At 34.8% G+C, this 15,437-nt stretch overlaps 1 protein-coding gene across 1 annotated transcript; it reads right to left on the reverse strand.

The window, feature by feature from the left end:
• Positions 1 to 4,540: 4,540 nt before the first annotated feature.
• On the reverse strand, positions 4,541 to 6,311 carry LOC137815497 (uncharacterized). Its single transcript, XM_068618613.1, has 5 exons — positions 5,638 to 6,311; positions 5,435 to 5,561; positions 5,070 to 5,348; positions 4,888 to 4,989; positions 4,541 to 4,810 (listed from the first exon to the last, which is right to left on the reverse strand). The coding sequence occupies exons 1-5, from the start codon at positions 6,309 to 6,311 to the stop codon at positions 4,541 to 4,543; spliced, it is 1,452 nt and encodes a 483-aa protein (XP_068474714.1).
• Positions 6,312 to 15,437: the final 9,126 nt, after the last annotated feature.

A 15,437-nucleotide genomic window follows, 5' to 3' on the forward strand; every position in this document is an offset into this window, starting at 1 on the left:
TATGTTGATTGTCTTCAACTTTTTTTCTTTAACTTTCATTGACCATCTAATGTTGCGTTGACCGCTGACCTTTGACCATGAAATGCCTCTCTTTTTTTAATTTAACTATTTCAATTTGTCTTTTTCCAGTCTTCATAGTATAAGTATCTTCGTTAAAGCTCCTTATGTTAAATACCAATTTGAAAATGTTCCTTGAGAAGTTAAAAACAACAGGTGCATAAAAGCTTAAAAACGACGGCTATTTTAAGTGTAAAACGACGACTTTCTAGCTGTCTTTGATCAGCGTGTAGTCTTATCTCCCAAAGTAAAGAAGGCGTCTATTTAACTCTCTTCTTATATTCAAACAAAGAGGGCAGCTATGGTAAAAGTCACCCATTTAAACCTCCCTATATTAACTATTAATTTATAATTATATGCATTATTATTAAATTATATTAGGTTAGTTGTAAGGTTAGAATATAAGTCTATGAAGAGATAACAATGGTGGTGAAGAGCAGCGACAACGATAGTGGTGGGCTAATGGCAGCGGCGGCGGTGGAAGAAAATGGCAGCGGCAAAGAACCGAATGGATGAACAAGGAAAACCCAAAGAACAGCGTGCAAGGCAAGGAAAGTAGGAATGATGAAGAACCTTCACAACAATGGGAGAAAAGAAACAAATAAGAGAAAAAAAAAAGCAATGGTGAAGAAGAAGCAGAGAGCTCGAAAGAAACTTATACAATGGCTCGAGGAAAATGAAGAAGAAGCACAAAGCAGAAGAGAAAGCGCCAGAGACAAAGGAAGTATGAAAGCGTAACTGGTGTGCTCTGAGCTAGGGTAATAAAAATAGTCTAAGAGGACAGCTATTTGGTAAAGTTGTCTTCTTACAACAAAGAGCTTGGTGTAAGAAGGCGAGTATAAGGTAAAGCTGCCCTCTTAGACTAAACGCTTTCTTCTAAGAAGGCGGTTTTACCTCATAGTTGCCTTCTTAAACCAAGCGCTTTGTTGTAAGAAGGCAACTTCACCAAATAGTTGCCCTTTTAGATAAATTTAATTTCAAAAATGCTACCGCATTTTGAAAGACAGCGTCTGACCGTAAAAGTGCCTTAAATATAGTGTTGAAATAAGTCTTTTTTACATTATTTATTAAATGGTTTAAGAAAAAATTAAGCTAGAAAAAGCATTTTTTATTGTGTTTTTGTAAAAACTTTAATTTCTACAGAAAATACAAATCTAAACTAAGAACAAAAAATAAAAAGAAAAGAAATCTCAAAGAGATGCAAGTAGCCTAGAAAAATATATGAAGCTTGAGAGTTATTAGTTGTTCTCTCACAGTTAACCCTTAGAAACTTAAGCAAGGTTGTATGGGTTGTACGTAAATGTTTTTGTGTTTATGTTATGTTATTCTTCTTTAGCTTTGAATTTTTTTATATAGACTTTTGAATATGATGTTTCATCTCTTTTGCTATTCTTTTCTTTTCTATTTGTATGGAATTTTCTATGATCCTTTGGTGTATGCTAGTCTAGAAGGTCAACAAGGAAAGAGTTGATATTGTATAATCTTCACGCTCTCAAACAATCCTTGATTAAGAAAATAATTCAAAGACAAAATTGCATTTATAACATTGAATTGTTTTAAAACATGTATCATACATTACATTGTTTTTATATGAAGATCATTATATAACGGTTTGAGGTAAACCATTACTTAGATTCTATCTTTGAGATATGAATCCTTATGTTTGAAACAAATTTTAAGTATATCTTAGGAAAATTATTTGTTGTTACAAGTTATTTACATAAAAAAAATTCAAACATGGTTTAAGCATATATATATATATATAGGATTGTCAAGTACACTGTCTAACGTTGTATGAAACATTGGATAGTTTATATATATATATATATATATATATATATAAATATTGTTTTGTCTAAGTATTTGTCATCATCAAAACTCTAGAGTTAGATCATATAAAACCTCAACCAAGAGGAAAATCCAGAATATTTCACACAATATTTTTTATATCTAAAATAACATTAAATTTCTATATGTAGACAATATTTTACAGTTATTTTCCTGCATAGCAAATGCACTACATTTCCCATTTGCAACTTCTACTTCTATCAAATTTGTGCATATAACCACATTTCCCATTTACGTGATAAATAACTTCTATACCCCGATTTCACTTCATGAAAACCCCTTCTTCGATTTTATTTTGATAAAGTAACTTCCATTTCAGAAAAGATTATTCTTCACCTCGTCTCCATAAAATCTTAATTTGTCAACTAATCAAAATTAAGTTTTTACGCAATCTAGTTTTACCAAGCAAAGACTAGAAAATAAAACTCTAAATAAGAGGAATGTGATTTCTGAGCCCATGAAGATCTTTCATTTAATGATTTCAGTCCATCTCTTGTACACAGAAAAGATTTATATAACTTTACCACAATATGTGGATTGACCGTCTCTCTCTGATATCATATATTTCACCCAGTATCATCTCTACAAAGGCCATTGAAAGAGAGAGAGTGTGTGCGTGCAGTATTATTCAATCACAGAAAGAATGCACACCCTACTCACTCATTGCTTTCAGCAAGCAGGGAAAATATGTGTCAACAGAAGTAGTATTTTTTCTCCCGAGAAAACGCTGTGTGCATGTGAAATAGTGATCCAAAAAGCCAACTAAAAGAATTGGCTTTTGCACCAAGAAATTTCACTTTCAATGATATATTCGGGATAAGATTCTTGATGAAACGCACATGCATGCCCTATACACGGTCAATCACATTGAATTATTGAGGTTGCATGAGCCAGTTCCTTCTAAAGGTCCAATGTTAATTAATTTGTATCTAAAATGTATCCGGCTTTTGCCTTTGCCACCGTTTATTATTGTTGGTCTTTAATCCTTAGTTACTTTGTACTGTGTGTACGTTGCATGCTCTTTCTTCAGACAATGAAGCAACAATGTGTAATAATACCAATTAATGTGAATCAAGAAAGGGCACACTCCAATATTTTAATTTGAAAGTTCGAGATTATTTATTTTTTTCACTTGAATGATGTTATGGGACCACACAGAAATTTTTATCAGGCAATCAAACTCAATTGACAAGTTGTTGCGGACACTGATAGAGATATGCATTGACCTCTCTGTGCTATTGTTCGACCATTCCAACCCAAGTCTGAACCTATGTCAGTGATGAAGATGCACAAATTATTGTTGGGCACATGAAAATAGATCGAATATATATAATCCATATAACAACATTTTGTCGATCAACTCATAATGGGTTTAGAAAATTATTAAGAAACCGTTAATTGTGAAGCGTATAGCAATATTATATATTATGAATGAATGCAGTCTCTTGAACTTAGGGTTTAATAATGCTATCAAATTTAATCATAGGTAGGTGAAACAAAGCGTGGTAGTAGAAAATAAAATTTATTTACTTGTGCTAAATACTATAGTCCATAACCTATAGGATACATATATATAAAATCTGTTTTTTCCTACATAAAGGAAACGCCAGCTCCAATAGGCAACATGGGTGAATGGCAATCAATGTTATCATGGACTTTACGACCTTACAAGTACTTTTAGCATCTTGTTTAAAAATGCATTATAAAAAATTAGTTGTCAATAATCTCACGGATGTTCGTTTTGTTTAGCTTTGAAAAAGAGTTAGGTTTCTTTGATTTTGTAAAACATAGGCAAGCACAGGGATAAATAGAGTTCACTACAAGAAAACAGTCATTTTACGTGGGCCAAAAACGGATGTAAAAGTTAAACAACGGACGCTTATGCATCGGATTATCATCCGCTTCACTACCGACGAAAAAAGCATGGAAGCAAATGTGGACGCATCTTGCGTGGGCCAAGCCCACGCAAAATGGACGCAACACGCAGAATATGGGTGGACGCAAAACGGACGCATATGCGACGACTTATGCGTGGGTCAAACCGATACATAATTTAAATTTCGCTTAGTTTTGAAAAAAAGCTTGTGTGGGCCAGTGGCCGACGCATAAAGGAAAGAAAAAAAAATAATTTATTTTGTTTTCTAGCCAATTTACCTGTAAATAGCCAGAATACCAACCAAATCACATTCAGACAAATTACTATCATTCACAATACATCCACAAACACATCCAAAGTACAAAAGTAATACAAATAGTTAAACAAAAAATTTTATCAATTCAAATATTCAAAATGATATGAATACTTAAAAAAAATATTATAATTAAAATTGTACTTTACAAATTTAACTAAAAGTACCAAAATGAATCTCATAGTGATGTGATAAACCTGTAAAAAAATATAAACAATATAAATAAATAAATGAAATAATTAAAATACTTAATATATAATAAAAATGTCAAATAGTTAAACTTACATTATATGATACACTTTAAGGAACAGGTTGATCATCCTGTTCTGGATCATACTCATGATCGAATTGTGTTGTGCTATTGGAAGTAGTTTTGTCATGTTCCATTGAGATAAGTTTATCTTTTATAACCTTCAGCTCATCCTCCAAGTGTGCATCCTTCTGACTCACATACTAAGCTCAGCACGAAGCATTTCATTTTCAATCACATGCCCAGATTGTGAAGTGCCGGAAGCAAAGGCTTGAGTGAGAGAAGAAACTCCTTTGCGGAAGTTAGCAGCCAAGTCTGTTGTACCATACACCCGACCTCTACTTTTTCCTCCGGCAACTTCCTTCCATGTTTGAAGCTTAGTTGCAGGATCAAGTTGGTGGACATCAGTGTTAGAGTCCTGAGAACTATTTGCTTGAATGGCCTTCAAGCGTTCATGATAGTTTTCCTACGCAGATCATTACGAAATGAAAATATTAGTAAATTAAAATATAAATATAAAAAAAAGTTAAAAGAATAACTTACATAAGTTTCTCGAGCACGATTACCAACCCATTCACCCTTCTTATTTGTGTGGGTGGCCATAAATAGTTCATCAGGTTCTGGAGGACGGCCATATTGACGTTCCTAATAATGTTGTACAATTAAAAGCATTATAGGTTGCAAATGTAAAATTATTTTCATGTAAGACAGTGACAAGTACTTACCAAGGTAACTGCAATATCTGAATGTGATTTTCGACCTGTGGAGTGCAGTGCTCCACCACGAGCTGAACCCCTATTGGCTTTATTTTGAGTTGATTTATCTTTGAATTGTTGTGAATCCCAATAGTTTAGAAGTTCAACCCATGCTTGCTCACCTATCCAAATAGGTCGGACAGCCTTTGCCCTAGCTTTGGTCAACATGTCACAAAGTCTTTTTTTAACTTTAGACTCGTAGACCTTTTTAATTTGGCATTCATCATGGGGTGCCCAAGTGACTTTAGTCTGTTAAAAAGAAGAAAATAGTTACTTTGAGTCCACAAGAAAAACAAGAAAACAAGTGATTGTAGTTTGTCAAAAATTAAAATTACCTGAAAGTTAGTCCACCATTTCAGTTTGTCCTCCTCAGGCATGGCATCATAATGATGATATGGAGCTCTAAATTGAGATCGAATGCAATGTCCAATGGCCTCACTAGCAAAATGATTTGGCGTCCAACTACAAATACAAACAAATAAAATTACAAACATAGTAATATAAAGATAAAATTAAATATACATTTAGGATGACTTACCCTCTACCAAGAAGTCGGATGATGACCCTACCAGTAGGGTCACGCTGGACCTCCTCAGGGGGGAGGTCATGCTCTGAAGCAACAGTGACACCATGGTCAACATGGTCAGAGAGGCCTTGCACAGAGCCAGCAGTAGTCGGAACAGATGGAGAAGATGTGGTGTGGACAATGGGATAAGGAGTAGTATGCACAAATGTACCAGGGGTGGCCTGCACAAAAGTACCAGGGGTGGGCTGCACAAATGTACCAGGGGTGGGCTGCACAAATGTACCACGGGTAGGCTGGAGTGGAAAACTCCAAGTCTGGTGAAGTGGTGTAGAGACACTCTGATGGTAAGTCGAAACAGAGCATGATGGCCCTGGTGGTACTGGAATACTAAGAGGGTGTGAAGATGGTGAAATATGTGTGTGATGAGGTGATATAGTGGGGTGTGGATAAGCATGCCGAAATTCTTCATGCCCAGAGGACGAGGGGATGGAGGAAGACGGGCTAGAAGATGGTGTCGAGGAATGGGATGAAATATAAGGACTACCAGGATCAGACGGTGGTAAAATACCAGAATAAGGGATGTTTCCCAGGTCTATAGCTAGCTCACCGTGCATCGATGTAGAAACTCCACGTCTCGGCTGCCCACGCCTAACAATCCTACCATCCCTCCCTTTAGTCCTAACCATTTTTCCTGAAAAATTATTCGTTCATAATATTTGTATAAATATGTAATGATCACATGTTTTGTTTATAATTGATTACAAGTAATATACATTAGTCTTCATTGTTATCAAAATCTGAATCGTCATTGTGTATGTCATGTTCCAAATAATCTTCATTTAAGAGGTCAACATCTTCATCATCGTCATCATTACGTGCTTCAATATCATCATCGTCATCAACCACTTCGACATTAGATGTGTCAGCTAAACATTGTAAATGTTCAATTCCTGTAACTGGTAACACATTAGACGTCTCCTCAGCTTGATACGGCAATTCATCGTTGATGTTGTCAACTTGCACATATCCTCAAGGTTTTGTTTTAATTGGAACACACGATCCACGAAGGTTTTTACATATGTTTGGATAAGTGAGATAATAAACTTGTTTGGATTAGTGGAGTGGATCTCGCTTAGGGTTGTATTACCTAATCCTTAATGACGGATTAGCTTCACTGACCTTGGTTTGAGCGTTAACGGTAGTATGGGTCGGTCGTGATGATTCCACTCGTCTCGACCAAGCTTCCATGGTCTCGTCCAAGTCTCTCAGGTCTCGGTCGCCTCGGTCAAGTCTCTCAGGTCTCGGCTAGGTTCCCTTTGGTCTCGGTCAGGTACACCGGGTCTCAAACAATCAGGTGGGTCTCGGTCAGGTAGACCAAGTGTCGATCTCGCCCATACCAATACATAACTTATAATCCAAAATGTAATCATGAGCTCTATTCCATGATTTTAAGTTCATTTTATATCACACCCAGTCGAAACTTACTTATTTATGTTACATTTATTAAGAACTAAGTCTACTAAAATTACTATGTCAAAGACCTATTATTTAGTACATTGGGAAACTATATTAACATACTTATAAGGAATATTGCATATGTATCATCTCGTTACTTACAACTTACTACATTATTATGTGCTTCAGTTGAAAAACAATAATTTCTTTTCGAGATCATACTCAGTAACTATAACAATGACATTTAGAGCATGTAGTGAAACAAAAATTATGTTTCATATAACAATGTCGATCATATTTAGTATCTTATGCTTCATTTATGAGAAATAACATCTTTAAAATTATAATGGATATCAAAACAAAAATCCTAGTTCATTCATCCATTGCACACATATAACATTTAAATTTATTTAAGTTACTAATCAAAAGTTTTATCTAACTTTTTTTTTCTTAAACCAAATAAAACATTTTTAGATAAAAATTATTCTCTATTTCTAAATACATCCATTGCATTAATTAATTACTTCATGTTGAATTTATATTCTTAAATTCATGTTGAATTTATATTCTTAAATTCATGTTGAATTTATATTCTTAAATTCATGTTGAATTTATATTCTTAAATTCATGTATATTTTATATAATATTTACAAAATTTAAATACACATTTCTTTTTACTATTTTTTAATTAATTATTATTTTTCTACATGTTTTGAAATCTTTATAAACTTTTTAAGATAACTTCTTTTAAATGATTTCAAAATTAAACACTTCATCAATCTAATAAATTTAATCTAATTAATTTATATCATAATTTCAAAAATAAAATATTTATGACAATATATAAATAAAATAAATTTAAAATAAATAATCTTTAAAATAATAAAATATTTTATATAACATTTAAATAATTTAAATACATCTTTTCTTTTACTCAATTAATTTTAAATCAAACACTTAATTAATTTAATAAATTTAATTTAACTAATTTATATTAAAAATTGATAAATTAAATAATTTATTCTAATATTAAAGAAATAATTTTAAAATAAATGCAATAAAGAATTAAATATTAAAATATTTGTTATATATTAAATAAATTTAAATAAATAATTTTAAAATGGCGGACGCATATGCGTGGGCTGTGGCGGACGCATATGCGTGGGCCGTGGCCGACGCAAGCTGACGCATATGTGTGGCCTGAGGCCGACGCAAGCCGACGCATATGTGTGGGCTGAGGCCGACGCATATGCGTGGGCCGCGACCGACGCATGCTGAACTTTAAAAAAAAATTAAATCCATAAGCGCGTCCGTTTTGCGTCGAAAGCGATTGTTGCGTGAATTTTTCGCTATTTTGACCGACGATAGTAGCGTCCGTGTATGGCCCATGCAAAAAATTGGAAGCTAATTGATAGTTTTCTTGTGGTTTGTAAAGGTTTTTCGAAAGATTGAGAATGTTGGATTCATGTTCACCACAGCTTAAATATCAAAACCTGGTCCAGAAACAAATGTTTTAATCACAATAAAAAATAAACTATATGTCTTCTAAGAAGCAACATATTTTTATTAAATGACCAACAAATTATAAAGAAACATGTGTAGGGTCTCAAAAAAGAAAAAAAACCAACACATGAAAACTTATTAAAAAATAAATAAATGTAAATAACTTTAGGAGTGGTCTAACTCTCATAGAGAGTAAAAAAGACAATCACACATCTTCCCTTACATAAACAAAAACACACAAAAAACCGTCAACTAAATACAACAAAAAGTTCAAGGATCAACCTTACCGCTCTATTAACAACTTTTAATCGAGTGTATACATACTAGAGATTCTAGGTACTAATCAGAGAATGAGAAACTCATTTATGGAACCTTTGAGAAAATCAAATACAAAACTTTAACCTGTGTCAAGAAAAAAAATTCAAATTGATCAACAACTCCTCCATTAAATAAGCAATTATTCTTATATCTCAAAATCTCGCTTACCAACGCGATAAAAACATTACTCAAAATAACTTAATTAAACACTCAATTAAAAGTTTAGGATTTTGGATTTATAATATATTATTAAATTCTAACACTTCTCCTTCATATGTTTTTTCTAACACTTCAAGTTTTGATCTTAGCTATTTGAATTTGTCTTTTGAGAGTGACTTCATTATTATATATTTGCTAATTGATCTTCATAATTGCAAGGCTCTAATATGATTTCTTCTTATTTCTCTTCTTTTCTAATTGCATTATATTTAATCTCAGTATACGCTTTGTCCTTCCATGCTAAACACAATTTTTAGTTATTACTTTAATACAATAGTTCCATAATATATATATTAAGTTGGGGATTGAGCAACAACATCTTGCTTCTTTGAGTACAGGCAGAAGACTCCACTTCCAAACAAAAGTACATATCTTATTGTACATTTTGCATCATCTAAATCTTCAGGCCAATCACTATTAGACTAGCCTTCGACATATTTACTATTCTTCTTAAGGAACCAAAAGTTAAAGTCAGTTGAACATTTAATTCATTATTTGGGTCACTCATAAAGTGACTCACATTTATTCATTGTTTATTGCTGATAAAAAAAATTCAATTGAACATTTAATATATCTAAAAACTCATTTTTTTTTCAACTATATATAAGTCGATTACGCGTAAACATGAAATTTCATCTAGTTATAAGAATAACTTTTCATTTGTCACTAATGAAGTGGTATTGGCAATTCTCTATGTGGAACTTCTTGAAGATCACCCTTGCATACTTCTTTTGGGAGATAAAGATTTCATCTGATGATTGAAATATCTCCATTTCAAAATAAAGTACCTCATAAAATCAAAATCCATCATTTCAAATTTTGTCTCATATATATTCATTTTAAACTAGTTTAGATTGTCAAACTCATCCCTCTCATCCCCAACAACCAGCAAATCATGAACAGAAAGGGACATAATGAGTTTTACTGTGTGATTTTTCCATTTGCCATACATAACTTCATTCGCACTCCATTTAAAGTCTTGCATCAATTCTATTGTACAATGCTTTTAGAGCCCATTTTAGACGGTATAAAGCTTTATGTAGCATGTAAAACTTTTCATCTTTGATCTCATATCCCTATGGTCATAAAAAAAAAATCTTCTTCAAGTAGCTCACTCGTAAAGGTTGACTTGACATCAAAATAGAAAATTTTCCAATCCAGCCTTGCAACCATAAGGCTGTCAAAAACCTTGTTGTATCATGTCTAGTCTCTAGAGTAAAAGTACTAGAATAATCTTTATCTGATCATCGGAAAGATCAAAGAATGTTGCTTAACTCGAGCTATTGAAGAATAACTCTTTGGAAACTGAGACAAATTTATAATTATTATTTTTATTAATATTTTATTATCTATATTATTAATATTATTAACATTATTATGATTCATATTATCGTTAATTTTAATATCTATATTCGATGATATTATTTACGAATATTAATAAATTTATTGTTAAAAGCAATAATATTAATGATAATAATAGTAATATTATTATTAATATTATTATTATTACTATTATTATATTATTGTTATTGTTTTTAATGTTAATATTACTAATATTCTTATTAATAACAATTTTGGTTATAGTATTATTACTATATTATTATTAATACTATTTTTATTTCAATTAACAATATTATTATTATTAGTAGTAGTGGTAGTATTTTTATCATTAATATTACTACATCATTATTATTAGTATTGTTAATAATTAAAAAAAAATTATATCAATGATAATAATAAAATTATTATTATTATTTTATTATTGTTAACATATTATTAATAATATTAATATTTTAAATACTATATTGCTAATCATAATATTATTATTATTATTATTATTATCAGTAATACCGATAATAATATTAAGGTTTAATTACCTTTTTTATTCCTATATTAAGGATCAGTAGTCAATTTGGTCTAATAGTTTTTAAAAAATCAATTTCGTCTTATGTCTAATAATTTGGTATTTCTGTTAAATTGGCATGAACGAGTTATGACAATGTGGCACAATTCTGCATATGTGGAATCCACACGTTATTTAACATAAAACATTTTCAATAAGAATCAAGAGTTTATAATTAATTATTAATTATATATATATAACTTTTCAATAAAGAGTTCGTCGTCGACCAACCCTCCTCCGCCTTTTTCGAATAGAACGACATCAACATCACGCCTCTCGTCTGGTCCAATAGCTTCGGCACATTGGTGCTTTCATTCCTACCATGCCTCCCACACCAGCCTCCAAAGACCTAGAAGAGGTCATCAACAACATTCAAGCACAACTCAAATTGATCCAAGGCCAACTAGAGGACAACTCTAGCAGACAATCCACCTTAGAAGCAAAGAACGACCACCTTCATTCTACATTCACATCACTCATGGACTAGGTAACCACCATATCTCATTCTGAGACTAAACTCCCACCATTGAGCCACCATAACAGCCACCAATCCACTCCTTTCAATAGCCACCATCAACAACCTACAACCCCTGCCATAAGACCACCAACACTTAACCTTCCTTTTTTTTATGGTATCCATCCCCTAGATTGGCTTTTTCAGGCAGACCAATATTTTTCCTTTTATCAAATACCCCCGGGCAAGCGCCTTCCCATGGTGGGATTTCATATGCAGGGAGACGCTCTATCCTGGTTTAAATGGTTGCATAATAACACTCTACTCACTGATTGGAATTCCTTCACAAGGGCCCTGGAACTGCGTTTTGGGCCATCAACTTATATCAATCATCAAGTAGAGTTGTTCAAACTCCAGCAAACCACGTTAGTCACAGAATACCAAGGCAGGTTTGAAAGATTATGCAATTGTATTGTGTGGCTCACTCCCAAAACTATACTTAATTGCTTCATTTCTGGTTTGAATACGGAAATACGTAGAGAGCTAACCATATTGAACCCATATTCTATAGCCTAGGCCATTGGTCTAGCTAAGCTTATTGAAGACAAACTTAGAGATTCCAAACCCAAACAGAACCGTTTTCCCACACAACTCTATCATCAACCTGCCACTACATCCTCTTCAACAAACCCACCCAGGCCCACTACATTCGCACCACCAGCTACTATTCTCCCTATCAAACATTTATCTTCATCTCAAATGCAAGAGATAAGAGCCTTAGGGTTATGTTACAACTATGATGAAAAATTCATTCTCGGTCACAAATGCACTACTTCTTAGTTCTTATTGCTTTTGGATGAACCAGTACCCAACATTGACCCCATAGAGGATACTTCCCCAGCTACTGAGTACACAAACACCATACACTTTCACCTCTCCCCTCAATTTCTCACTGATACCATTTCCCCCAAAACCTTTAAATTCATCTGATCGATTCACAACCTCCCAGTCACCATTTTTATTTACTCGGGCGGCTCTCACAACATTCTTCAACCTCACATTGCCCATCATTTAAACCTAGCCATATCACCCAGCCCACCCCTTTCAGTAATGGTGGGAAATGGCGCCTTCATTAAGTGCCAAGGTATTTGCCCAGTAGTGGACATCTCGCTCCAAAAATCTACATTCACTATTGCCTTTTACCTTTTTCCCATTGAGGAGGGAGTAGATGTTGTTTTGGGCATTGAATGGCTAAGCACATTGGGATCCATTCAAGCATATTTTTCAATACCAGTATAGCCTTTACACATAACAACCAGCATGTAACTTTACAAGCCTCAAGTTCAACCACCACATATCACCAATTTTGTCACTATCTATCCACTAATTCGATTGCTTCCTTACACCTCTTATTAGTGGAACCACAACCAACTCCCTTACACCCATCACAACTAAATGTGATAACCCTACTTCCCCATTATTCAATCTGCCCTCACCCATAAAATCACTTCTTCAAGAATATCAAAGCATTTTTCAAAGACCTTGTGGGTTACCTCCGCAACAACCCCATGACCACCATATTCCTTTGTTACTTAACACCTCACTTATCAGAGTGAACCATATCGCTACCCCATCTCCACAAGGAAGTTATTACCTCACTCATTTCTGAGATGTTGCATGAGGGTATTATTCAACCCAGTACCAGCCCTTTTTCATCCCCAGCGCTCTTAATAAAAACAAGATGGAACATGGCGTTGTTGTGTGGATTACAGAGCCCTAAATGCAGCCACGGTTCCCCATTCCCACCATCGATGAATTGCTAGATGAGTTAGGTTCAGCTACTATTTTTACTAAAATAGACTTGCATTCTAGTTACCACCAAATACTTCTAGTTCCTGAAGACACTCACAAAACAGCTTTTCGCACTATTGATGACCACTACGAATTCTTAGTCATTCCATTTGGTTTAACTAACGCTCCTTCTACTTTTCAGGCAACAATGAATGGTCTACTAAGACCATATCTCCACCAGTTTTGTCCTAGTTTTTTTTATGATATTTTGATTTATAGCCCAAACTTGTAGGATCATATTGTCCATTTAAAAACTATACTGGCAGCATTACAAAATCAAAAATTCTTTGTCAAGCTTTCCAAATGCAGTTTCGCAACCGCAGAAGTCAATTACTTAGGTCATATAATTTATGCTCAAGGAGTCCACCCAGACCCGGATAAAGTCAAGGTCATCCACAAATGGCATCAGCCACGCTCACTCACGGAATTACGGGGTTTCCTCGGCTTCACCATATTCTACAGAAAAATTCATTAAGCAATATGCCACCCTTGCCGCTCCTCTCACCGACTTATTACAGAACTATAAATTTACATGGTCTCAGCCCGCGCAACAAGCATTTAAAAATTTAAAATTACACATAGCAAAAGAGCCTACCCTACAGCTGCCGGACTTCAAGCTCCTTTTTGTGGTAGAAACAGACGCTTATGCGGTGACTGTAGGTGCTGTCCTCAGCCAATCAAGGCGTCCACTGGCCTTCTTCAGCAAAAAGATGAGTTCCAAACTCCAAGTTTCCTCCGTTTATGCATGCGAGATGTACACCATTACATAATCCATAAAAAAATGGCGTTAGTATCTCATAGGTCAGCATTTCAAGATCATCACAGATCAAAAGAGCCTAAACACACTACTTCCCCAAATCATACAAACCCCCGAGCAACAGAAATGGACAGCAAAATTACAAGGGTATGATTTTCAGATTGTTTACAGACTTGGGAGGGAGAATGCAGTGGTTGGCGCTCTTTCAAGACAGAGTGAGGATCACTCAACCATACTGCTCGCTCTATCATCGCCTATTCCTCAGCTTGTTCGCAACCTCCAACAGTATCTTGCAACTGCATAAGGTCTGGAAGTGATCCATGCATGCACCAGTAGTCAAACACAACCAAGCCTTTTCTCCACTAGCCAGAGGTTATTATTCTTCCGCCACCAGATTTTTGTGCCAGCAGTGAATGACTTCCGCCACCGAAACATGACCGAATTCTACGCTTCCCCTGTCAGCGGCCATTTTAGCATTAAACCCACTCTTAAGCACATAGTTGCTTCTTTTTATTGGCCGAAATGGACCAGCGACGTCCACCATTTTGTCTAACAATGCCCAACATGTCAACAAAACAAATACATGCCAATCAAAACTCATGGGTTATTACAACCACTACTGATTCCAAAACAGGTATGGGAAGAAATATCAATGGACTTTATAACTCACCTTCCAAGTTCGCGGGCATTCGGTCATTTAGGTTGTTTGCGATAGACTCACAAAATATGCTCACTTCATAGCCTTTCCTACTCATTTCACTGCCCAACCGCTAGCCAAGCGTTTTTCTATGGAGATATGTCGCCTTCATGGATTACCCAAATCCATTGTGTCAGATAGAGATCCCTTGTTCGGGAGTACCTTTTGGCAACATCTGTTCAAGGCATAGGGAACAACGTTAAATTTCAGTTCGTCTTACCACCCTTAAACTGATGGACAAACAAAGGTGTTAAACCGCGGATTAGAAGCATACCTGAGATGCTTTGTGGGTAACCAACCTAAGAAATGGTATCAATATCTGCACTTGGCATAATTGTGGCACAATACCACATACCATTCGACGATCGGAACCTCCCCATTCCATGTGTTATACGGTCGGCAACCACCCACCATCGTCGACTTCGTTAACATCCCAAACGCGGGGAACCACCATTCAAGAGACGCTGACAGAGCACACCATCATCCTCCATGACCTCCAGGAACACTTGCGCCGCACACACCAGTGCATGTGCAACCAAGCCAATCGTCATCGCATTGATCACTCCTTTGGCGCCAGTGACTGGGTGTGAGTGCTCCTCCATCCCTACCGACAACTCTCGTTAGCTCGGCGTCCAAATCAGAAGTTGGGTCCGCG

Source organism: Phaseolus vulgaris, chromosome 1, assembly GCF_000499845.2.
Source record: "Phaseolus vulgaris cultivar G19833 chromosome 1, P. vulgaris v2.0, whole genome shotgun sequence".
Lineage (NCBI taxonomy): Eukaryota > Viridiplantae > Streptophyta > Magnoliopsida > Fabales > Fabaceae > Phaseolus > Phaseolus vulgaris.

Bases quoted from the DNA above. Each gene is read 5' to 3' on its own strand.
- LOC137815497 (XM_068618613.1), bottom strand. From the start codon at position 6,311: ATGGTTAGGACTAAAGGGAGGGATGGTAGGATTGTTAGGCGTGGGCAG. The intron at 5,349-5,434 runs GTAATTTTAATT...TCTTTTTAACAG, and splicing joins AATGGTGGACTAACTTTCAG to ACTAAAGTCACTTGGGCACC. The intron at 4,811-4,887 runs GTAAGTTATTCT...TGATCTGCGTAG, and splicing joins ATCGTGCTCGAGAAACTTAT to GAAAACTATCATGAACGCTT.